Raw genomic sequence first — 24,774 nt, 5'->3', positions numbered from 1 at the left:
ACACACACAGTTAAACCATCAACATCCACAACAGCACTCTGTGACGGTACCCCCAAAAAAGAAAGGGAAAAATAGAAGAAATGACGTGAAGTAGGAGAGCGGGGCGGAAAGAAGACAGATAAGAGAGGGAGGAGGAGGAGGAGGAGGAGGAGGGGGGGAGGAGCGTCTATACGGGAAAAAAAAAGGCATCACACTCACGTACAATAAAAGCAAACAAATTCACATGCCGTACACTAGAACAAAATATGAGCATATATATATATATATATATACATATATCGGCTCATCGAAACGCGCGCGCAGTACCGGGGGGAGGGGGGGGAGGGGGGGGAGCGACGGGCGAGCAGGAAGAGGGGGACGTCTTCTGCTCTCGCAATAAGGGGAGCAAAGATGGCCCGCCTTACGCGGTGTCACGTAATCACCAGTGGAACTAGTCCACCACTTCGACGTCCTCCTCCTCATCTACCTCGCGTATCTGCCTGCTGCGGACCTCGTGCCGCGGTAGTGTGTTCTTCACCGACAGCAGTAGCATACGCTCAGCCAGGTAAGTTGTGTTCTCACGTCCGCGCACCTGTGCGGCATTCCGCGCAACAAAGAGCCGGCGCGGCGGTGTGTGGAAGTGCTCGTCTTGCATGCACTGCGCAAAGCGATACATGGGAGGCAGGGGGACCATGCCAGTCCCTGTACCACCCCCGTGGGTGAGCACGACAACGTACTCGGCCGTATCTTCAACGTGCGGACCGCCTCCTACGCCAACGCCACCGGCGGTCGTGGCTGCGGTCGCTGACGACACACCACAACTAGCGGTGCTCAAACGCACGGCAGGTGTCAATACATTGATGCCCGCTCCAGAGGGTAAGGTGGTTGAGCTGCCACTGCACGCTGTGCGCAGGGGCATTAGCCGGGGCTGCGGCAAGGCGCACGAGAGAATGAGAGGCCGCAGAACCGTCGCGGCTTGGCGGTCACGCCGCCGGCTCATCGAAAGCGTGAAGAAAAGCCGCTCCGCCAGGATCGACAGCCGCCACATCGTGCAGAAACTCTCCATCGTCGGTGAAATCTTGGACGGGTCAGAAGGCAGCGCGTAGTGGATCCCAGTGCTGCTCTGCACGTTACCGGGCTGCATCATGGAGCTGGTAGCGTCCGCCACGGCGTGCTGTAGCGACAGCGCTCCCGCCAGAGCTTCGTGAAACGGCTTCTCGTTTGGGTCCATGTCAAGCACAGCGCGCGCGCGCCAGAATTGACTGCGCTGGAACTCGACCAATTTTCTCTGCGACAATTCAGCCACCTCTTTGTCCGACGGACTCGCCTTTTCCGATGTCCACTCGACGACATACACCGACGCCGGCGGCACCGCCGCCATCTCAGCCGCGAAGAGTTTACAAACGTCGAACGTCGACACTTCAGTGCTGTAGCCCACCTTGCGAGATATACACCGTATACGACTCCTGTACGCAATGGGATTACCCCGGGCATTCACCCAATTCTGTAGCTCTGTTCGCACTCGGCTTAGCGCTTCGCTGCCCGCATCGGCCGGCACCTCGCGCCACGGTCGTTGTGACATTGTAATAGACACACCACAGCGACTTGCGAGCAGCTGACTCAGACGCGGACGGCCATCCTCTACGTGGTGCAAGTCGAGTGCGCTTGCCACTTGAGGATCGAACCAGATGGCGTCCCACAGGGTTGAGTGCCGCAGTAAGTAAAGCTGCTCCTCCTCTCGATTGCTCAGCTGCATTCTATTCGTGGAGGCTCGGTGGTAGCTGTTGACCGCCTCCTCGGTGCGGTCGCGCAGAATGCCGCGCCGGACGCTTTGTTGAAGCGATACAGCCTCCTGGAGCGGCGCCATCTCCACCAAGTACGTGCCGTAGTCGATGAGCCGACGCAAATACAAATCGCAGACGCCGACCGCCGCATGCCAGAGAAGCTCGTCGTTGAAGCGTTGTAGAATAACGGAGAGGTCATAGAGCTCCACTGAGCTGCTGCGCCCGGCAGACGCGCAGGCGTAGTAAAGAGCCTCCAAGTGTGCCGGCACCTCGTCATCTGCACTGCGCCAGTCCACGTGTTCGTTGCCCTGTGACGGGGGCGCGTCATCATCCTCGCCATCGAAGAGGTCGGCATCGTCTTCACCCCCGGAGGCCAGGCTCCCATCCTCATCCTCGCTGCTCGTACTGATACTACTCTCATCACTGTAGACGTCGTCGTCGTCACCGTCGCGGCGCATGCCACCTGTAGGGTGTTTCGCGCTGTCGCTGCCTTCGCTCTGCCCCCCATCGTACTCGGGGCGGTGTCGTCGCGCGCCCGGGCGAGAAGCGCGCCTGTCAGGGCCGTGAAGCGTCATGTCCCGGCGGCGGCGATACCGGCGCCGCCGCTGCGCCTCCTCAGTGCATTGCCTTCGGAAGAACTCGTCCACCTCTGCGTGGATACGGTCACTTCCCCAAATGACACAGCGGTCGCCGTCCTCGCGGCGCAAATTGCCAAGGTGAAAAGGACGGTAGGCGTCCAGGACGATGACTATATGCCGCGAGAAGTCGAAGTACTTCTCAAGTAGGACGGGGGCACCGAGGCCGACGAGGACGAAAAGATCATCGACACGGGGACTCGCTTCGCTCTCACGCTCGCTGTCTTGGGCAGAGTTGGTCTGTTCAATGAACCGCCCCACCTCGTCGTATGTGCTCGTTGGTTGCAGCTTAAAGGAGAACAAGAATACCTTCATGAGGTACGTCAGGCTGAGCGAGGCGGCAGCCGCATCAGCTGTCGGAGCGACCAGGATATTGATGCTCTTGCGTGTGGATGCGTAGTAGGTTGAGATGCGTTCCCATGGCTCTGGTGCGCCGGACGACAGCGCCATGCCTCTTTTTTGCTTTTTTTTTGCGCCTTCGCGTGTGGACTTGCACAATGAACACCCCTCGTTTGTCCCGTAAAACCGAAATATATGAATATATATATATATATTAACCTCTAAATGTAGCCAGTACTTGACACGGAAAGACCTTGGAACGTCAATAACTGGACTACCGCCTGTGGAGCGTTATGTGTGACGAGGTGTCCCCCTTTCCTGCAAAGTTGGTCCACGTGGTTCCTGAAGGGTATCTCGCCACCTTTTGATTATCATCTATTTGTCTATTTTTTTTTATTTTGTAACCGTGATTGAGATGTCGGTGTGTCTATCAAGGACGAGCTCGCCTCTATGTTTGGGTGACCTCACAGCGCAACCCCACAGCCAGGTCCAATCGAAAGTTTCTTCTCTGTTCTAAGTGCCTCCTTTGACATCAATTATTCGAGAGAAAACAGGGGGTAAGGCCGAATCTGTGTAGACGGCACTACAAAAACGTTGTGCACCTTTGTAACAGTGGAAGAGGGAAGGGGAGGGAAGGGGGGGGGAGGGGAGGGGAGGGGAGGGAGGAGCGCGCTTGTAGAAGATGTGTTCTCTGTGTGGAAGTGTATGTATGTGCGCGTGTGCGTATGCGTATATATGTGTGTGTGTGTCGGCACGACGGTCCTGTCGACTTCTAGGCCAATGCGCACCCGTTCTTTTTACGCATAGACTGTGAGAAAATGTACAGAGAAAGACGAGCATTCAAACGGGGAACGTTGAGGACAGTACAGAGATGCCGAGCACAACATCAAACGGTAACACCCCCGGTCATACACACCACCCCTTCTTGCTTTCATCGATTGAGACAGACGTTACGCAGGGCCACCACCAAAATTGCACGCGCGGAAAAATGCACGAACAAATATGAAAAGGCGAAGGTGCACAGGCGCCCCCCCCCCTCTCTGTGACGACAAAAACCACGTACAGCCTCACCATCGCTACCGTGTCACCGCCCACTCGCTCGGTGGCGCGAACGAAATAGACATTTAAATATAAATATATACTTTTTTTTCTTTGATTCGTTGTCAGGGGAAGCGGGGGGAAGTGGGGGGGAGGGAGGGAAAAGTGTTCGTCCAAAATGGAAATGAGCGGGCTTGAAAAGGGAGACTCTAAACAGCGGCGAACAACAAGACCGTAGTGAGCGTGTGTCACCCCTTAGTTGGGTCAGGCAGCTCGAGGCAGTGAACGCAAGGCGCCGCGAGGGGGTTGTCAACGAGCGTATGGAAAACAAAGAAGAATGGTTTCTTGAATGAGGTTGCTGTCCAGCTGCTGTACCGTCTCTGACAAACGCCCGCAGCTCTGCGACACAGCTCTCTCTACTACATCATCCGCAATACGGCCATCCGTTGCCGCCACGGGTGTTTCCAACGCCTCCCTCTGCAGCCTCCACGCTTTTTTGACAACGTCCTGTCGGCGTAGGTGCCACTGGCGCATGAGCCTGAACAAACGAGGGGGCACAACTACGTTCAGCAGCATGTCGCCTGTGACGCATGCCATTCGGAACGCCTCGCACATCGTGTCGTCCATCGTAGGAGACGCAATCGGCGCTGGCGAGTGGCTGGCCTCAACACGGGGAGAAGATCGCTCCATGACCGTTAGAAACAGTATAACATCATCCGTGCCCCAATCAATAGGGTCGGTAAGAGGAAGCCGGGAGTCCCCATGAGGGTTACCGAGAACACCCAGCACCTTCCGCACAACAGAAGCAGGGACACCATCTACAGCTGCCGACGCAGAATGCGAGACCGACCCTGACGATGAGCCTGTCGCCGAGGATCGCGTGGCGGGAAATAAGCCTGACGCCGTTGTGTTGGGACTTTCCATGTCTGTAACCGAAGAAGCCGGCGTTAATCCTCGGGTGGGCCTCGCTGGGGATAGAGTCGGTGTCGCTGCAATGTTGCGGATCTCCTGCTCGAGCATGAAGGGCGGAAGCGGCAGTGCCTCCGCCACCTCGGCAGCCTCCAGTGTCTCTAGTGCCTTTCTCTCTACGTTGCGCTGCGTCATGCGGTCGCACCCGTCAATGCCCTCCAGAACAGAAAACTCGCTCTCCATCGACACGGCTGAGTAGAGCTCCTCCTTGGCGTCTCGTCGGTGGACCTCTACCTCTGGTGCGGGAGTCAACTCTCCCTTTACAAATCCGTCCCCACCGCCGAGTTCGTGCTCCACAAAGGCTTCGTAGCTGCTGTAGTTTCGCTCGAGTAGCCGACGCCGCTGCCTCAGGTCTGCCTCGTGAATCTCCTCTGCTGTCCTATAGCGCTGGAGATGAGAGCGAGGCACTGCCTCAGCCCCCTCGAATCCCTGTAACGCATCAGCAGCCCCACCAGGAGACGGGGTCTGCTGAGTCCCCGAACCCTCTCGCATCTTCTTGACGGACATGCGGCCCACCGTGGTGAAACGGGCCCATTCAGGGCCGAAGTGAGCCTGGCGCACCTCCTGACTTCCCGCAGCATTCACAAAACCATCCTGGTCAACATCCTTCCACGCGGCGTAGATGCCATCGCTCGGGTCCTCCCAACTGCTGCGCTCGCCAAAAGGATCATCTGGAGCCAGTGAGCGTGACTTCACACAGGCGCGGCTGCACCGCAGCGCATGAGTGTGTAAGCCTCGGTCCTCGTCGCAGCTTCTCAGCTGAAGTACACGGCAGCGCCGGTGAGAAGAAGCTGAGTAAGCCACCCCTCGCATCACCGCTTGCACGGCTACGGCGCTGAGAGTAGTTTGCGGGGATGCACAGCATACTTCAGCAGTCTTCCATGCCGCAACCCGCAGCAACGCGGTGTCGCGCATGTTTATAAAGATACGTATGTCTGTGTGTGTGTGTGTGTGTGTGTATCTATAGCGTGCCGATGGGTGTGCTAATGAGAAATCGATAATAAACCGCTCACGTATACATGCATGTACACATATATATATGTCTCCATGAAGGCAGACACATTCACCAACGCATACGCGAATACAGATGCTCGGCAGAGTAAGTGTGCGGCAACACCCATTCACGTGCAGCAATGCAATCAGCGTAGCCGCATCAAGAGCAACATAGAGGAAGGAAAAAACGAGAGAGGCGGAGTACAGGGAAGATAAAAGAGAAACATGAAAAAGGGGGGTGAAAAGACGTCGCCTTTTGATAAAGCGGGCAGCAGGTGTCGGCGCCATCTCGTGCCTCTACGACCCCCGTGTCGTTACGGCCCTTTTTTTCTCTCATAAGATGGCAGCCGGCACACAAAGTGGGGGAGGCCGGGAGAAGGGCAGAGATTCGTTAGCAAGGACCATATCTGCGGCACACGACTTTGCGCGGCCGTCTGTGCTTTCCTTGCATGTGTGTGTGTGTGTGTGTGTGAGTAGATGTGTCGAAGAACAGTAGCGCACAAAACAAAAACAAAATGTGTCCAAAATACATCACGGATGTAAGACAGTAGAAGGACTGGAAAGGTTAATAAGTGGGTGGGTGGGTATATGAGAAGTAGGCGCATGGACCAGTGTGTGCCCCCCCCTCTGCTCCTATCCAGCGTTTCGTGAATGCATACTCCCCGACGGGGAAAGAAGGGAAGAGAAAAAAAAAGAGGCCCAATGAAAAGAGTAGAAGAAAAACAGGGAAAAGGGAAGGCACACACACACACACATGTGACAAACTGCTCTGACGGCGGAGAGGAGGGGGGGGGTGGTGGGGGGGTTGCCACCCCAAACCCACAACACCTACCCACTCCCCATCTTTAGGCCTCGTAGCCAAAAGGCCATTTGCTGTGAAATTTCCACGCCGACGCGATGATCTTGTCGATGGAGTCGTACTGCGGCGTCCATCCAAGCACAGTTTTCGCCTCCTCGCCAGACGCCACGAGCACCGGCGGGTCACCGTCTCGGCGCTTCTCCTCCCTCACAGGAATCGGGTGCCCTGTGACGCGCCGCGCCGCCTCGATGACCTGGCGAACCGAGTAGCCCTTCGATGTGCCCAGGTTGAACGCGGAGAAGAACTTTTCTTTGTCGTTCGGGGTAAGCTTTTCCAAGTAGTCCAGCGCCAAGACGTGGGCCGAAGAGAGATCCTTCACGTGCACGTAGTCCCTAATGCATGTGCCGTCGGGGGTCGGGTAGTCGGTACCGAAAATAGAGATGTAGTCCTTCACCTTCTCGCGTTCAGGATGATGCACCTGATTGAAGGTGTTAATCTTGTCCGCCAAAGGCACGCGTAGGATAAGTGGAATAAGGTGGGTCTCGGGCTCGTGAGTCTCGCCAATATCGCCCTCGGCATCAGCGCCACACGCGTTGAAGTAGCGCAGACACACGCTCTTTATGCCGTAAGCTACAGCACAGTCCTGCAACATGTACTCGTCCACGAGCTTCGTCCTGCCGTATGGGCTCTCCGGCATGCACTGGGCGTCGGAGGGAATAGGCTCCATCAGACCTCGGGCACACACTGAGCCGGCCTGCATAAGAGCATAAGGGTTGCCGAAGAGAGCTGCCGTGCTGGAGAGAATAAATTTGTCGCACTTGAACTTGTGCATTGTCTGTAAGATGCGCAACATGCCAACAACGTTGTTGTCGTAGTACCGCAGCGGGTCATGCACGCTTTCCGGCACAACAATGTACGCACACATGTGCACCACAGCGTCGATCGGTGCGTGCCGGGTGAAGACATCCTCGAGAAAGCTGGTATCGCGCACGTCTCCCAGCTCCAGCTTCGCAAAGCGGTGGCCGAGTCTCTTCATTGCCTCTATGTCCGCATCAGGGTGACGTTTGGCATAGCTCTTCTCTGTGTCCAGGTGGCTGTCGGTGAGATGAGCGCCCTGAAGGTTATCCACAACTATCACCTCATGGTTGCTGTGACGTAACAGCTCGCGCACGAAGTGAGTGCCGATATACCCCGCACCACCGCAGACAAGCACACGCATCTCGATGTAGGGTAGAATATCGATTGTTGCCTGGTGCACGTAGGGTCGATGTGATGTGGTTTGTGTGATGTTTTCACCAACCCAAAAAAAAACACTTGCCTCAAGTACTCACGGCGGAGAGGAGGGTAGTGGTGCGCAACCCAATATATATATATATATATCAAAGCCCCCCCAAAAAAAGAAACGCACGCAGTTATAAACTCGATTTGCAAGCCAGCGCAAGAGCTACAAAACACACAGACACACACACACACAATGAAGAATTTTTTTAAAGTAAAGAGGGAGAGGAGACGAAACAGAGTAGTGGTGGTGATGGTGTTGTTGTTACCTCCTATCACGTCACATGTTTTTCAGTGAAATACAGGTGATATGTTGCGTTTGGGGGAGGCGGGGAGGCGGGGGGCGGGGAGGCGGGGAGGGGGGGCAGGGGGGGCAGGGGGCAGGGGGCAGGGCGTTATGTGTGCGGGCGGGTGGAACAGTTTTGATAGTACGGGTATAAACACTTACAAACAAGAATGTGGATATCCGTGAGTCACACCAAAGAAGAGGAAGCGAGGGGGAGGACCAAGACGGCGGAACCAGTGGGGGGCACCCCCTTTTTTTCAAAGCACCACCGCTGTCGCGAATACATCGTCTACAGATAATGAATCGCCAACGAAGCCTCTCAAGTCTCTGGAGGTCCAGCACACAGAGGCTCAACAGCTGTGCGGAGAGCAGCGACTCGTGCACGCTTTGCCGCTCCACAACGCAAAAGCGAGAAAAAGCGTGAAATGATGGAGGCCCGTATTCGTGGTGTTTTTCCTTCCTCTCCTCGTTCGTTTTTTTTTCCTGGTTTTTTCTTTGTTTCGGGAGAAGTTGAATAAAGCGCTCCAAATTCTAAAATCGGATGTACAGTCAACTTGACGGCGCTGCACCGCTGTCACGGGAAACGACGTATGCGAAGTCCACTAAACAAAACAGAAAAAAAAGGCCGCATAGGGCGCTCTTCACATGCCGACGCACCAGTACATTAGCAATGGAAAAGGGAAAAAAAAGAAAAAACGCACAAGAACAGACAAACAAACACACACACACACACACATGCACCACACAAACTCCCAATAGAGGAACCAAAACAAAAAAGAAAAATGGTCTTATCGCGGCGGAGATGCAGACACGCCGCACAAGGGAACAGCGTACCATGTAAGTACTCAGTATTCACTGTTAAGTGTGCCCCTTCAATGGTGTGCTTCCCTCTATTGCCCTCGCGTATAAACCCGCATAAAAAAATGACATGCATCAAAACAAGGAAGCGCGAGCATTTAAACCGCTGACCAACAGTGAGAACGAAAAAGAGCGGGGAAGAAAAAAAAGGAAAAAAGAAGACATTGAGAGAAAAAGAGAGGGAGTTCAAACGGAGTCAATACGCCCAAGAACAAGGAGAAAAGAGAAAAGCTGGCGTGTGGAGCCGGGGATGGAAGAAAAAGAGGGCCCCCACCCCACCCCACCCCCTCCCTCCCTCCAGAGGAACGATAAGAGATGAATCGTCCAGGCGAGCGAGCGAGAGGGAAGGGGGAAGAGGGACCAGAGCACCAAACAGCCAAATATAAACACGAATGTTTTAAGGAAGGTCAACGTAAAAGCCCTTCTGCTAGCAGATGCGTCATACACGCACACGCGCACAAAATCACGCATAGAGGGAGGGAACGATGCCAGCGTTCGCGAACAGGAAAAAAAAGACGTCGACATACATGTTTATTAACACAACAAACTAACGGAAAGAAAATTATGTGTCTCGGAATGGAGACAGAGGCTTAAACCACGCAACAAACACTTACATGCACACCGGGCTCAATTTTTTTTCTAGTACATGTATGTAGTAAGAGGATCATGAGTGATGCAGGGAAACCAAACGCATGGCACGACCAGAGAACGTGTGTCAATCACACATGCACACAGCAGTGTGCGTCTTGCCTTTCAGCGCCGCCCCCATCACCTCCCCCCCCCCCATACGGAAAAAAAAAAGTGACGGTGAAGTCTCTACATCAACCACGGGTGTAGGAGTAGCTCTGACATCGAAGCACGCTGCTGTGGGTCAGGATTCAGACATAGTTTCAGGAAGTCGATCACCTCCTCATCCAAGGTATCGGGGATGTGCGGCACGACCAGACCACGGCCTATATACACAACAAGCTGGGTGGAGCTTCGAATGACCTGTTCGATCGGTCTGCGCTGCAAAGGCACGAGGGAATGCGGGAACTGGAAACCTGAAGAGCCGAGCGCATCGGGGGCTTGCAAGGTGGTGGAGACTTGGGGGGCGTTGACTTCATGGCGTGGCTGTCGGTGCTGATTGATCGCTAAGGGATACTGTTCAGCCCCACTGAGAGGTGAACCCGCGAAGGCGAAATCGCCCGATTCAGCAACCGCATTCGGAGTAGCGGCAACCGCGTCGCTGGGGTCGACACACGCAAAGCCCGGTACAGTAGTGGCGCTCTCGAATGTGGAAGCCGCAGAACCCTCTTCCCCTGGCGCGCGCTCCAGTGCACCAACCGAGTCGCCAGAGCAGTGGTTGCTCAGACTTGCGGTTTTGCTGCACACGAACGAATTATAGAAACCTTGCCCCTCCTCTCCGATGTGACTCGGCACGGAAAGTAGGTGATTACCTGTACCGCACACAGTCCCACCGATGGAGACAGTCGGGTCTGTGTAGTTCGAGTGCGACAGCGTCCTCAAGAGAGATAAGTGGCTCGACACGCTAGAGCTAACCGAACCACCTCGGGTGGCAACCACCGCCCGATTCAACGCCATTGTCGAAGACTTCGCAGACCCTTGGGGGACCTTTCCCTGCACACTCGATGCGCTATCCGGCACGAACACGACGCCTGTCTGCTGTGGCAACGGACAGTGCTTCTCGGTATTGTGGCACTGCTGTACTTTCCCCGGCGCATTGGGAGCAGAAGGAACGGCGTAGTCCCAAGGCAGCTTTCCGATGAGCAGTTCTAAAACAGTGAGTCCTAGCGAGTACACGTCACTCTTCATGGTCGGTACATCGCCGCGCGCCACCTCCGGCGCCATGTACCCTGGTGTGCCCCGCATCTCAAGAACATCGTCAATCTTGCACACTGAGGAGGTCGCCCGTGCAATAGCGGAACCGAAGTCGCTCAGTTTGCATTGCCCATCCATGGCGAGGAGAACGTTGTGTGGTTTGATGTCGCAGTGCACGATGCCTTCCCTGTGCAGGTAGCTCAAACCACGCGCGATGTCTCGCAGATAGCGTCGTACCGACTCTGGCCGGAAGGAGCCAAAACTTTTCAGCAGTGTATCCAGAGAGCCACCCGGCACAAACTCCATAATCTCAATCACATACGACTCCGACACGTATAAGCTGAGGTACTGCACAACATTTTCGTGGTGCAGATTTGCAAAAACCCGCACCTCATCCACAATTGCATGCACTTCAATGTTTCGCGCACTAAGTCTAAAGCACTTCAGCGCGACCAGGTCACCAGACATAGATAGACCGCGGTATACAGTAGAGAAGGCCCCAACACCCAACACATCGTAGGAGCGCCGCCACGCATTGCCTTCGTAGTCGTTGAAAAATAGGGGTAGCTCACCTTTTCGAGAAGAGCGCGCCATACCCGTCGCGCCCACTCCCGACGGCAACGAGCCCTCGGCCTGCAGTTCACCAGAGATACGACCACCACTGAGTCTCGACTTGTCGTGAGGGCTTCGGAAGCCAGAGTTCGCCACCTCGCCTTGCCTTCCTACCAGAAAAGCCTCGCCGTCTTCTACATCGTCGTCGCTATCGTCATCGGGCTGATCCTCCACGAAAAGTTCAAAGAGCGCCGTCTCGTCCTCGTCTATGGCGGCAAGGCTCGCAAAGACTCTGTTGAGCCCACCCATCGCGGCCTCCTCCTTATTGACGTCGCTGCCGTTGTGCAAGCCCAGAGAACCTTCGCTGCCGTGGCTGGGGAGCGACGTGATACGGGCAGCCGCCCTCCTCTCACTAAGCTGTGTTGAGTTCTCCATATCCGGCGGCAGCGGCGATCGTAAAGCGGCCCCTATCACTAACCGCATGGACGGCGGCGTCGTCAAAAACGCAGTCGGGTCGACATCATTAAACGACGAAAAGGTGAATGGTGCGGCGCTGCCCCCGATGCCGCCGCTGACGCCGGATGGATTTGCAGACGCCGTTGAGCCGCCAGCTACACCGTGTTGCCCGTGAGTGGCCGGAGGCGTCCCGTTTGCATGCGAGTCGTCTCTCTCTGTGGCCTGATTCTCCTCGTAGCCCGCAAAGTATGCTTCGGAAAAGGTAAGGCGTGTTACAGACCGCACAAAGGGACGATGTATGTGGCGTGCAATGAAGGCCCTGCACACAAATCCCAGACGGGCCGCCTGCAACTCCACTGCCTCGTAGGGCTCCAGCATCCCAAGTGCCTTGACATAGTCACCCTTCAGCATATAGGTGAAACCCATGCGCACGGCGCGGATGGCCCGACGTACTGTCACCTCAGAAACCCCTGGTGGCAGCATACGGATGTGACCTCGCAGTTCATAGAGGATAACCTCTTTTCTGCCAATCGGATTCAGAACCATACAATCCACCGGCATGACGAGCATCGAGCTTTCCAAGGTGGAGGCTAGTCGCTGAGTGAGAAGGATCTGCGTCTGGACAGACTTCAGCACGCGAATGAGGTCTCCCTTTGGTAGTAGACTATTGCTGAAGGTGACGAGCGCATTACGGTCTGCCGCACCGCAGGTGCCGACGTAGTACTCGCTTGCATCAATAATGCACCCCACACGTGGCCCGATAGGGGTGGTGGTGTTCAAGACGTGCATCACCTCTAGCGCGCACTTGGCGGCGCGGTTCTGATGCAGAGCGACCTTGTTGTGTGCACCGAAGCTGACGACGATGTAATCTGGACGCTGCAGCTCCACCACGCCGCCATAACGCAGAACACAGGGCAGTACACCCTCGGTGAAGTAGACGCAGTGATTATTCAAGAATTTTACGCTGATCTCCGATTCCATCAAGTGCATGCAAAAAACTATGGTGCTGCAGTACCGCCGGTGAAAGCGGTTTACCTCCTCCAGCAGTACGCGATCGTTCAACTGAAAGTTCGTCAAGGCTGTCATGGACGGGCCAAAGCCCTCCCTCCTCTGGAGGGCCAGCCGATTCCTGCTGGGCATGCTTCCCAGCTCGTTGGCGATGTCGCTGTTGTCACCCTGCATCGCAATACCATCATCATCGTTTTCATCTTCGCCAGACACACCACTCGGCCCGCCGCGCATCCGGTCGCGCCGCCCCATCTCGGAAACGCCACTGCCCCTCCGCCTGGGTGACACCGAGATGGGGAGAGCAAGTATGTTGGCATCGCTAGCGCCTTGCCCCTCGGAGTAGGCGGTGTGTACCCCGAGCATACCTTGTGGGAGGAATGTCTTCATCTGCATTAACTTTGCATTCATGATGCGAAAATCGTGTTGCATCTCCGCCACTTCTTTGATCACGGACGGGACGTGTTCGACGCACTCCCTTCCGTCGCGAAGTTCTGCCGCTGCACGCAGTCCAGCTGCAACCCCGCGCACTGGCTGCACAAGCAAGTACAATAGCGCAACCTCCACCAGCACAATAATAACGAGAACGGTAAGAACTGCGATAAGGGCGGAGCGTTGTACATTGTTGATCAACTCGGTGAACTCACTTTTTTGGACGGCATAGATGACTACAAGGTGCATGTCGGAATAAGCTGAGGAGATCGGGACACGGCTGACCACCATAAGGTTATCAGATTTGTCTGCAGTGAACTGGCCCATCCACTGGTCTGACTCCAACGGGGCTGCCTCGATGCCCTTCCGACCGCCAATATGCTTCACAGCAGCAACCATGAGTGGGTCTGAGATGTCCTCCAGGTATACGGCGCGTTTGTCGCTACCCACCGGGGCGGAGTTGGGGGAGGGGTCCCAGTTGTCCAGGCGCACTTTTGTCTCCTGCCCCCAAGAGTTGATGAACACTAAACCGCTTGACGTGTCCACCACCATGGCGCGAGCGCTGCTACCGGAAGCAATGAGTCCGCCAGGGCGCAAGGTGTTGCAACCGTCTGGTTGCAATGCACCTGTGATGGAAGCTGGATTTCCAGCGTAGTCGACGAATGGCAGCGTGTACGTGAGAACGGTGAGGTTGTTGGTGGTGAACACGCGCCAGTAACCGTTCAGGTACTTCGAATCGCTGCCTTCAGTGGGTTCAAGTGACGCGGGTGGGGTCACATGAACATCCGAAGCAGCCCTGTATGCCGTGGGAGAGCCTGCATCCGCATCTAACCCGTGACTTTCTAGGAAGGACTCATACCACGGCATGACGACTTTATTCCACGGGTTGCTTGCTCCCCCAAAGCTGACCGTGTACTCCGACGGAGTCATCGACTGTACACCCGGATACGCTGTGAGGGGTTCAACGTAGCTGAACGTGATGTCACTCACGTAGTAGCGCGGATGGGACGAGTTGTCCGTAATATAGTTGCCAGCCAATTGGTTGTTGTACTGCTTCGAGCAGTACGCGCTGTACCCCGTGTAGGGACTGCTAAAAGACAAGTAAAGCAAGAAGGGTGTTGCGCTGCGATCGGTGCCGGCGACAGTGTGGCATAACTGCCGCATTGCTTGCGGCATGTCGGCAGCGGTCCATTCCCACGCATTCGTGTCCGATGAGCCCATGTAAGCAAACGCGTAGGCGCTGATCGCGTTGGGCAAAAACGACATCGTCGCCTCCACCGAGCGCGTGTAGGAGGAAGCAAGGGACAGGCTCAGCGTAGACGTCACGTAATCAGCCGACTGGATGGAGACGGTGTTCAGAGGCGCGATCGTGAGGGAAGCTACAAGAATGACGGTGATGACTGTGCTTATTACAACAGCCACTGACACGGGCACCCGGCAGGTGCATTTATCAGACCGCGTTGCCGTCGAACCATAAGCGTGCGACGATAGCGGCCGTGGCTCGGTGAAGGATGAGCTCGTCGCACAGTACCGCTGTTCCAGGAAATGGGAATCTGAGCGTCTCGTTGTCGAGAAAGAAATCAGCGGTGGCGCTATACCGCTGCTCGACTTCGGCGAGCACGGGCTAATGACAGGGTCGACACTGTGGCCTGTGGACATAACCGTTGATTCACCGCGGAGAGCACCGGCGCTGTTATCGGCACCCTCAATGCGCCTGTCATCGCTCGCGCTGCTGCTCGTGTGGTGGCTGGCATCAGCAGTGATCCAGCTCGTTGTTTTACTCCTCGCCCCATCAACAGGAAGGAAGCTACTGATGGCACCTGAGGAGGTCATCGAACCCGCATCACTTGCCTTTCTAAGGCGGCCATTGGGGACGCACAAGTTATCCTCTCCACTCGAGAAACTGCGACTGGCACCTCCTGTGGTGTAAAGTGAGGCCAACTCGGCACCCAGTGCGGTTGGGGTCGACCCAGCGAAGGAGACCTCCGCCTCGCGCGGTTTGCGCCTCGAGCGACCACTTTCAAGGATGTGCTCTCCCACATCAACGAACTGCACCGGTGCCCCTGCGTTTGCAACAGTACCGTTGGTGCCGATAATCGACACTTGCGGCGGGGATGCGTCAGTAGGCAGCATATGATCATGCATCTCCTTCTCCAAGCTTGGGTGATCAAGGACTGGCGACAGAGTACCAGGCCGCGTCGCAGTGCCGTGCGACGGCGACGCACAGCGAGAAAAAGTCGGTGTGGTCGTCAAGCCCAATGGCGTTGACAGCCTATTTTGGAAAGACCCTGTTGCTTCCTTATTCACCACGGGTGGGAACAGAGGCGGCACGACCGTAAATGCAGAAGACTCGTCACTCTTTGGTGCTCGGCCATTCTGGGCACGGTGTCCTGCTGCTCCTCCGGTGAACCGAGGTGAAGCGGTAGGCAACTGTTCACCAGTACTAGACGAGAAGAGATGATTGAGGCGGCTTCTGCTTTCTTGCGGACCCGCATCGCACCCAATGGATGCCGTGGCAGGGCGATCACCCTCGTTCATTGCAGTCGCACCCGATCTCGATTACCACCGCGAAAAAAAAAAGAAAAAACGAGTTTTACAACGCGAGAATAGGTTTTTCGACCGCTTTCTCTGGGCTGCTACACGTTAAACAATCAAATATATACATAAATACATACAACATATATATATATATATTTATTTACGTGTATTATATAAATATATGTAATACTTATATTTGATGCCGCAAGGGGACGTGAAAGACGCAGGTGTCAATGACGGACGAGGAGGGAACACTACATGCACCTGTGAAGACAACAACACGCAAAGTGCCGGAGCACCGAGCACAGTTGTGTCTTTTCTGCCTAGAAAACGTCACTCTGAAAAAAAAGGTGGTGGTGGGAAGCGGGAACGAGAGTGATGCAACACGAGCTATGATAATGATCTGAATCATATACAAGGGGTAGCATCTGTTAGACGTAGAGGAGTGTGGGCTCATCGTCGCACTCCGCGCAAGGGACCCCCCACCACCACCACCACCACCAGGTAGGGGGAGGGAGGGGCTGGTGGCGCTTGAATCTTTTGCGCTACAGATATCTGTGCGCGCACCTACCGAGAAGAAAAGTCAAAAAAATCTCGATGTAACGCATGAGCCACCGTATGCCGATATGTAGTATTTCGAGCTCGCTGCCAGCAATGCAGCCCCGACTCGTTAAGATGCTGTTCTTGTCTTCATTTTTTTTAAATATTTTTTGTTCGGTTTGCTACTTCTCAGAAACATCAAAAAAAAAAAGCGATGCCGCCCCGCCCCGCCCCCTCCTCTCCCCTCCTTCCCCTTTACACGTCGTACAACATTCCTAGACACAAAAACGCGCGCAAACGGTAATGCTAAAGGGAGCCGGAAGGTGCAAGCCTCAGGTTTCCATGCCAACATGCAGAATATCAAAACGTGGAAAAAGCGAGATAAACACCAGTGCGCAGGCGTCACCGCGGTGCTCAGCGGCAATCGGCAGGCAACACATCCCAGAGAAAGCAATTCAGATATGGCGTCAGGACAGAAGTCAAGGTCAAACCTGCAGGCGCTGATCCTGCATCGGGACTAGGGGTCTCGGTCGTTGCTCGGGCCACCGAGCCCGCCTTGTTGAAGCGGATAAGGAATGGGCTGCGCGCGGGGTCTGATGAGCCCGCAGCGTCTCCTAGCACCCCGACTGACTCTGCCTGTCTTGCACGGGCTATGAATGCTTCGACATGGCTCTTGATGACAGCGGAGCACATATCACTGCTGGCAACACGCGCAGCCACTGCGTTGCGTGTACGGACAGCGCCAACGTAGGAGCTGTCCACCAATCGAAGCGGCACAAAGCCCAAATCGTGGACAGCAAACACCTCAAGAGCAGCAGTTAGGTAAGTGCAGCCCTCGCCACTTGGAGGCCCAAAGGAAAGCACAGCCTGTGGGCACCCCTCCCTGTTTGGATCAAGATGCCTCTCGACTGTGTGGTACTTGACTCCGGATAGCCGTATCAGAGCCATGGTAGATGCAGGGTTTGTTGCCGCCTCGTTGGCCCCCTTGCAGTGCCACGCATCGCCCAGGACCTCAGTAGGAGGAGTCAGACACATTGGATGCGTATCGCATCGGTGGATGGCCCACACGGCGTTGCGTTGAGCGTCAGTGAAGGTGTCAGAGCAGACGAGAATGCGATACTGTCGGGCGCCGACGGTAGCGTTGAGGGTGACAGAAGCCAAGGCCTGCCGCAACTCAATGTCTTCAGACAAGGCATGCACAAAATCAGCGATGCACTCCGTATCCAGACCCACAACGTGGACGTAGTGGGTGACCGAGTCCTGCAACGGCAACTGCGAGCGGGCGTTTCGGGTAGGTACATCGATGTCTTTCAAAAAATGGGTCAGCGTGGCGGCGCAAGACCAGCCCCGAGTCTTCGGGACGGAGGTCGGCTCCACGCCCGCCGTCACGGCCGTCCACATCGGCGAGATTTGAGCCACCCAAGGGGCGACCACGCGGTCCTGCAGCTCGCGCGCACGACTCCAAAGCTTACACTCGACCCTGTGAAAGCCCTCTTTCCAGTCCAGTGACTGATGCCGCTTGCAGCAATACGAAACCGCCTTGCACCCGCCACAGCGCAATAGAACGCTGCGCCAGCGGTCACACCAACCGCACTTCCTCTGCGTGACAGAGCTGAAGTCGATGGGTGGCACATGCAGCGTGTACCCTGGCGCGGGTGTGCCGCACACGGCGCTGGCGGTCGTAGAGGCGGCGGTCACCGGCTCTGTTAGCTCCACAAGCTGCGAAGACACATAGCGAAGAGCTGCTGCAGCAGCCTTCACCATCGCCGGTGTCGGTGAACTCGACTCCAACTCGGTCAACGCGTGTGCAATAGGGTTCGCCTTCTGGGCCTTTCCGGTTGGTCGACGATACACCACGCGCGGAACTACTGCAGGGCAGCATGAGCCAGAGTACACATCTGCACCCCCTGACTTCAGCGCTGTCGACATAGCAGGCACAATCCTGAAGTACTCGTCGAGATCACAGAACGGCACCCCTTCCACCGGTGTGAGTTGCACCAGCACCTCACCATCATCATGCACCGTGTCCTCGAAAACAAAGTGCACGTTGGCGCGGTTGACCAGCTGCTCCAATGCGTATTTGATGTCCCCGCGATCCTGTACGAGATGCAGTTCGGCACTGATCGGTTGTGGAGCAGGAGGTCCAGCGTCACGGTTGTCGATATCGATGGGCCTCTTAGCAAGAATAGGCCTCTGCAGCAAAAGCGCGTGCTGATAGGATCCCCCCGCTGGTGTCGTGGTGCTGTTGGTCAAGGTTGGTGACGCAAGAGATGCCAAGCCGTTCGTGTAGTGGCCATCCTCCGCGACAAGGGCGGCAGCTGAAGCGTCACCGGTGAAGGCTTCGCTCCTTTCTTCCGGCACCGTGAAGCAGGTGAACTCCCCTATCTGCCTCTTCCACTGTGCGATGCCGGCGTCCCGCTCCGCACGGAATTTGGCCATGCCTGTCAGCGACTCGATATCGGCATTCAACAACGCATCATCCGATCGACCGACGTTGGCGGCCTCTTTAAAGAGGGAAGTGAACATGCACGGCCGCAACGACGCCATGAGCGGGTAGACGATGTGCCAGCCAGCCTCTGTGATGGACGGCACAGACGCATCAGCAACCAGGGCTGCCGTCTTTCTCTCTGTGCATAACCACTGAGCGGCTTTATGAACAGTTGCCGCGACAAACGCCAGCTCAGGCGGTGGAGGAGACATCGAAGAAGGGAGGACAACGCTTCTCACAGACGCATCATCACAACGCTCCCGTCTGCGTGGCAAAAACGCCGAGGATGCCACACCGACAGCCCGGAAAAGGTCAACCACTTCCACCGCTGACCCATCTACTACGTAATGCGCTGTACTCTGTGGTGATGCTGGCGGTGCACCGAGTGTCTCACCACTGCCACTCTCTCTGTCATTGCGCATCATCGGTTCCCAGTACTTACCGAGGACCTCACTAACTGCAGGCACAATCTTTGTCAGGAATACGGGCACCGTTAAAAGGCCCATCCGGTCGTGCGCAATGCCATGTGCCACGCTGTACCACTCCAGTGACCCGCTAGGCATCAAAGTTGCGGGGAGTGAACGCAGAAGGGCGCGCAACGCACCGACGCCGCCTCCCCCGCTGCTAACAAGAGCCGCTTCAGAACTCGCACTTGGGGTGTCACCGCCAGTACCAGGCCCCGAAGCTGCCTTCTGGACGTGAGTAAACGTCTCCACAGGGACCGCGCCTTCGGGTAGAACGGTGTAATACAGAAGATGCCATGCCGCCTCGCCCCTGGTGACGACCTCGTTCGTCAATGCCGTCACACCATGCGAACCGCCGCTTGTGCGCTCCTCCTGATTGCCAAACAGGAGAAAAAAAACTGGGGCGGTGGTCTTGTTAGCCAGCGGATCACGGTGCCACCGGCGTGGGTAGTACGCAACACACCTCCAGTGCGCGTAGGGTCGATGTGCGCTACTAAGCACCTCCGCTAGCTCCGATGGCGTCGTGCATGGAGCACCGCCGCGAAGAAAAGACTCTGCAAGCGACATCACGGGGGCGCACAGAAAACACAGCCTATACGCTAGAGATGGAACCCCCGTGAAGTCAAGGCTCCCTCTCGCGTTGTCGACGAGAGCTTACCGAGTAGTGTACAGATGCAGTTCCTCAACCAGCGGTGTGTTTGGAGGAAACAGGGAGATGATTAGCAGAGATGAAGCGACTCGAGCTATAAAAGGAGTCCCAGAACCGACGCCTCCTCCGGAAAAAAAAAAGAGAAGCGAATAAGATGAACGGGGGGGGGGGAAGGGGGGTATCACAGAAAAAAAATGCACATGTTGGCAAGCGCATGGGAGACGCGAGAAACTCCCGTCGGTGTACATCGATGTAGTTCGACACGAAACAACACGCGACTCCCTCACAAGCGCTGTTTACCCACTGGGCTCCCACCGTTTCCCATCCAGACCGCAAGCAGTGAGCGCCTTTCTTTTCTTCTTTCCCCCTCATGCACTCTGTTGCGCAAGCAAGAAAAAGAATTCGACTAGGAAGAAATCGACGCAGCTACAACAGCTGGTGTAATGCGGGCACCGAGTCTCACGAAGAATGAGAATCGACCTTCCTGTTCCCCGGCCTCCGGTGCACATGACTCTCAGGTGTCGCCTCACGTACACACATATACACACATGTACACATGTGTCGGTATATGAAGAAGTGCGGGAGGGGGGGTACACGCCGTAGTCTAATTCTTCCGTTTTTGTGGTTTGCTAGTTTGTCATTCCTGTCGAAGCCATGAAAATTGCGGTTGGCTGCGCATCACCACACCTGCGAAGAAAACAAAATGAAGAAAATGGGTTCACCGTAAGCGAAATCATGAAACAACGAAATTTAGAAAGGGGGAAGAAATAGGAAGACGGCGGACGAGGACAAAGCGGGCGTCTGTCTCCCCTCTTTGTGCGTGTGTCTGTGCACACCTCACAATAAGTCATGCGCACAGCCTCCAAAACGTTTGCAAGGCGGAAACAGAGAACACCAGAAACCACATCCATACATTCGACACGGCGAACATGTCAAATGGCGCTCACACAAACCACACAGCACAAACGACGGAAAAAAGGCGACAAAAAAAAAGTCAACGTGTTTATGGACTGGCACATTAGAGTGTAGCGTGCGTATTGGCCATCGCTAATTTCGATTTCAACCGCTTACACAAGCAGAGACACTACGAAAGAAAAAAAAACGAGGGTGCCCACGACGCTCCTCCATCCCTGTACAAACTCCACGCTCACTTCAAATCGCACTTCAGTCCCGCGGGCACTGCTACACTCGACTCAAACGTCCAGTTAGCGACGCGGTGAAGAAAACAAAGCGTAGACGGCCACCAGCCCCCCCCCCCAATGCGCAGAGCAAAGGAGTGAATCGATAAAAAAACAAAGAAAAACGATTGGACTCCTCGGTGCAGCCCTTTCTAAACCCAACAAACCGAGGCCTGCCCGGAAAAAAACAGTTTTGGGGAGGTGATACAGGTGACATCATATCAGTGCTGGAACGGGGCAACTAAAAAAAAAGGCTCATAGCCACCTCAACGCCCCACGAGCCAAAGGAATGCGAAAACAAAAACTTTATCTCAGCCAGAAAACGAAGCGTATCACATAATATCACAGCGTGACCACCAGCCTCGACGACTTGACCCTCTATGAGAGGGTCCTCTCTCCTCACCCCTTAAAAGCCCACTACATTCATTGGCTTCCGCACGTCGACTCAGTTCCACCTCCAGCTGCTCCCGTATACGCACCAACTTTGCCCTCTCCGCCAGCTCTTCGCCCAGCTTCGCCTTCAATTCTGAGACCGCCTCCGCTAATTCACTACTTGTCTTCTCGAAATTCCGCCGCTCTTCTGTCATCTGCTCCGCGCTCGACGCGGCGGCCGCCTCCAGCTCCTGTACTTTGGCCTCAGCGGCAGCCTTTGCGGCCTCCAGCTCCGTGGCGTGGGCAGCCTGCTGGCTCGCGTGCTCCGCGCTCGACGCGGCAGCCTCCTCCAGCTCCTGCACCTTGGCCTCAGCGGCAGCCTTTGCGGCCTCCAGCTCCGCGGCGTGGGCAGCCTGCTGGCTCGCGTGCTCCGCGCTCGACGCGGCGGCCGCCTCCAACTCCTGCACCTTGGCCTCAGCGGCAGCCTTTGCGGCCTCCAGCTCCGCGGCGTGGGCAGCCTGCTGGCTCGCGTGCTCCGCGCTCGACGCGGCGGCCGCCTCCAGCTCGTGCACCTTGGCCTCAGCGGCAGCCTTTGCGGCCTCCAGCTCCGCGGCGTGGGCAGCCTGCTGGCTCGCGTGCTCCGCGCTCGACGCGGCGGCCGCCTCCAACTCCTGCACCTTGGCCTCAGCGGCAGCCTTTGCGGCCTCCAGCTCCGCGGCATGGGCAGTCTGCTGGCTCGCGTGCTTCGCGCTCGACGCGGCAGCCGCCTCCAACTCCTGCACCTTGGCCTCAGCGGCAGCCTTTGCGGCCTCCAGCTCCGCGGCGTGGGCAGCCTGCTGGCTCGCGTGCTCCGCGCTCGACGCGGCGGCCGCCTCCAACTCCTGCACCTTGGCCTCAGCGGCAGCCTTTGCGGCCTCCAGCTCCGCGGCGTGGGCAGCCTGCTGGCTCGCGTGCTCCGCGCTCGACGCGGCAGCCTCCTCCAGCTCCTGCACTTTGGCCTCAGCGGCAGCCTTCGCGGCCTCCAGCTCGTGCACCTTGGCCTCAGCATCAGCCTTTGCGGCCTCCAGCTCGTGCACCTTGGCCTCAGCGGCAGCCTTTGCGGCCTCCAGCTCCGCGGCATGGGCAGTCTGCTGGCTCGCGTGCTCCGCGCTCGACGCGGCAGCCTCCTCCAGCTCCTGCACTTTGGCCTCAGCGGCAGCCTTCGCGGCCTCCAGCTCGTGCACCTTGGCCTCAGCGGCAGCCTTTGCGGCCTCCAGCTCCGCGGCATGGGCAGTCTGCTGGCTCGCGTGCTCCGCGCTCGACGCGGCAGCTTCCTCCAACTCCTGCACCTTGGCCTCAGCGGCAGCCTTTGCGGCCTCCAGCTCCGCGGCGTGGGCAGCCTGCTGGCTCGCGTGCTCCGCGCTCGACGCGGCGGCCGCCTCCAACTCCTGCACCTTGGCCTCAGCGGCAGCCTTCGCGGCCTCCAGCTCGTGCACCTTGGCCTCAGCGGCAGCCTTCGCGGCCTCCAGCTCCGCGGCATGGGCAGTCTGCTGGCTCGCGTGCACCGCGCTCGACGCGGCGGCTTCCTCCAACTCCTGCACCTTGGCCTCAGCGGCAGCCTTTGCGGCCTCCAGCTCCGCGGCATGGGCAGTCTGCTGGCTCGCGTGCTTCGCGCTCGACGCGGCAGCCGCCTCCAACTCCTGCACCTTGGCCTCAGCGGCAGCCTTTGCGGCCTCCAGCTCCGCGGCGTGGGCAGCCTGCTGGCTCGCGTGCTCCGCGCTCGACGCGGCAGCCTCCTCCAGCTCCTGCACTTTGGCCTCAGCGGCAGCCTTCGCGGCCTCCAGCTCGTGCACCTTGGCCTCAGCATCAGCCTTTGCGGCCTCCAGCTCCGCGGCATGGGCAGTCTGCTGGCTCGCGTGCTCCGCGCTCGACGCGGCAGCCTCCTCCAGCTCCTGCACCTTGGCCTCAGCGGCAGCCTTCGCGGCCTCCAGCTCCGCGGCATGGGCAGTCTGCTGGCTCGCGTGCACCGCGCTCGACCCAGCTCCGCGGCATGGGCAGTCTGCTGGCTCGCGTGCTCCGCGCTCGACGCGGCGGCCGCCTCCAACTCCTGCACCTTGGCCTCAGCGGCAGCCTTTGCGGCCTCCAGCTCCGCGGCATGGGCAGTCTGCTGGCTCGCGTGCTTCGCGCTCGACGCGGCGGCCGCCTCCAACTCCTGCACCTTGGCCTCAGCGGCAGCCTTTGCGGCCTCCAGCTCCGCGGCATGGGCAGTCTGCTGGCTCGTGTGCTCCGCGCTCGACGCGGCGGCCGCCTCCAACTCCTGCACCTTGGCCTCAGCGGCAGCCTTTGCGGCCTCCAGCTCGTGCACCTTGGCCTCAGCGGCAGCCTTTGCGGCCTCCAGCTCCGCGGCATGGGCAGTCTGCTGGCTCGCGTGCTCCGCGCTCGACGCGGCGGCCGCCTCCAACTCCTGCACCTTGGCCTCAGCGGCAGCCTTTGCGGCCTCCAGCTCCGCGGCGTGGGCAGCCTGCTGGCTCGCGTGCTCCGCGCTCGACGCGGCAGCCGCCTCCAACTCCTGCACCTTGGCCTCAGCGGCAGCCTTTGCGGCCTCCAGCTCCGCGGCGTGGGCAGCCTGCTGGCTCGCGTGCTCCGCGCTCGACGCGGCAGCCGCCTCCAACTCCTGCACCTTGGCCTCAGCGGCAGCCTTTGCGGCCTCCAGCTCCGCGGCGTGGGCAGCCTGCTGGCTCGCGTGCTCCGCGCTCGACGCGGCAGCCTCCTCCAGCTCCTGCACCTTGGCCTCAGCGGCAGCCTTTGCGGCCTCCAGCTCGTGCACCTTGGCCTCAGCGGCAGCCTTTGCGGCCTCCAGCTCCGCGGCGTGGGCAGCCTGCTGGCTCGCGTGGTCCGCGCTCGACGCAGCAGCCTCCTCCAGCTCCTGCACCTTGGCCTCAGCGGCAGACTTTGCGACCTCTAGCTCCTCCACCTTGGCCTCAGCATCAGCCTTTGCGGCCTCCAGCTCATCGGCGTGGGCAGGGGGTTTGGCATGTTTGAAAGCGGAGGGGGGGTTGTCGGTAGTAGCTTCAAGGTTGAGGGGCCTTTCGGCGAGCTTACCCGCGGTGGATTGGTTTTCTCCGAAGCGCTGGACCTGGAGCCGAAGGTTCTCGTTCTCGATCTCGAGTTGCCCCATGGCATATTTAGATTTGCGGTCGAGATCTTCATACCTACGCTCAGCCTCCGCCAGGCTTTCTTGAAGAAGTTCCAAATCCATTTTGAGGTTCTGGTAACCCTCGTGGTCGGGGAGTGAGGAGGGTGCGGTGTAGATGCTGCTGCTGGAACTGCGCGAATTGTTTG

At 57.4% G+C, this 24,774-nt stretch overlaps 6 protein-coding genes across 6 annotated transcripts; all 6 read right to left on the bottom strand.

Moving 5' to 3' along the window:
• Positions 1-430: 430 nt before the first annotated feature.
• JKF63_02261 (uncharacterized protein) lies at positions 431-2,848 on the bottom strand (the record flags this gene model as incomplete). Its single annotated transcript, XM_067898301.1, has 1 exon — positions 431-2,848. The coding sequence occupies one exon, from the start codon at positions 2,846-2,848 to the stop codon at positions 431-433; it is 2,418 nt and encodes an 805-aa protein (XP_067754458.1).
• A 1,236-nt stretch (positions 2,849-4,084) lies between these two features.
• JKF63_02260 (uncharacterized protein) lies at positions 4,085-5,659 on the bottom strand (the record flags this gene model as incomplete). Its single annotated transcript, XM_067898300.1, has 1 exon — positions 4,085-5,659. One exon carries the CDS (start codon positions 5,657-5,659, stop codon positions 4,085-4,087), a length of 1,575 nt encoding a protein of 524 aa, XP_067754457.1.
• Positions 5,660-6,582: 923 nt separating this feature from the next.
• JKF63_02259 (uncharacterized protein) lies at positions 6,583-7,755 on the bottom strand (the record flags this gene model as incomplete). The annotated part of the gene is made up of 1 exon (XM_067898299.1): positions 6,583-7,755. The coding sequence occupies one exon, from the start codon at positions 7,753-7,755 to the stop codon at positions 6,583-6,585; it is 1,173 nt and encodes a 390-aa protein (XP_067754456.1).
• Positions 7,756-9,774: 2,019 nt separating this feature from the next.
• Positions 9,775-15,762, bottom strand: JKF63_02258 (uncharacterized protein; the record flags this gene model as incomplete). Its single annotated transcript, XM_067898298.1, has 1 exon — positions 9,775-15,762. The coding sequence occupies one exon, from the start codon at positions 15,760-15,762 to the stop codon at positions 9,775-9,777; it is 5,988 nt and encodes a 1,995-aa protein (XP_067754455.1).
• A 954-nt stretch (positions 15,763-16,716) lies between these two features.
• JKF63_02257 (uncharacterized protein) lies at positions 16,717-19,821 on the bottom strand (the record flags this gene model as incomplete). Its single annotated transcript, XM_067898297.1, has 1 exon — positions 16,717-19,821. One exon carries the CDS (start codon positions 19,819-19,821, stop codon positions 16,717-16,719), a length of 3,105 nt encoding a protein of 1,034 aa, XP_067754454.1.
• Positions 19,822-21,413: 1,592 nt separating this feature from the next.
• JKF63_02256 (uncharacterized protein) lies at positions 21,414-24,610 on the bottom strand (the record flags this gene model as incomplete). The annotated part of the gene is made up of 4 exons (XM_067898296.1): positions 21,414-22,934; positions 22,965-23,318; positions 23,349-23,432; positions 23,474-24,610. The coding sequence occupies 4 exons, from the start codon at positions 24,608-24,610 to the stop codon at positions 21,414-21,416; spliced, it is 3,096 nt and encodes a 1,031-aa protein (XP_067754453.1).
• Positions 24,611-24,774: the final 164 nt, after the last annotated feature.

This window comes from Porcisia hertigi, chromosome 33, assembly GCF_017918235.1.
Source record: "Porcisia hertigi strain C119 chromosome 33, whole genome shotgun sequence".
In the NCBI taxonomy this organism is placed as follows: domain Eukaryota; phylum Euglenozoa; class Kinetoplastea; order Trypanosomatida; family Trypanosomatidae; genus Porcisia; species Porcisia hertigi.
This window is presented reverse-complemented; position numbering and strand designations above follow the sequence as displayed.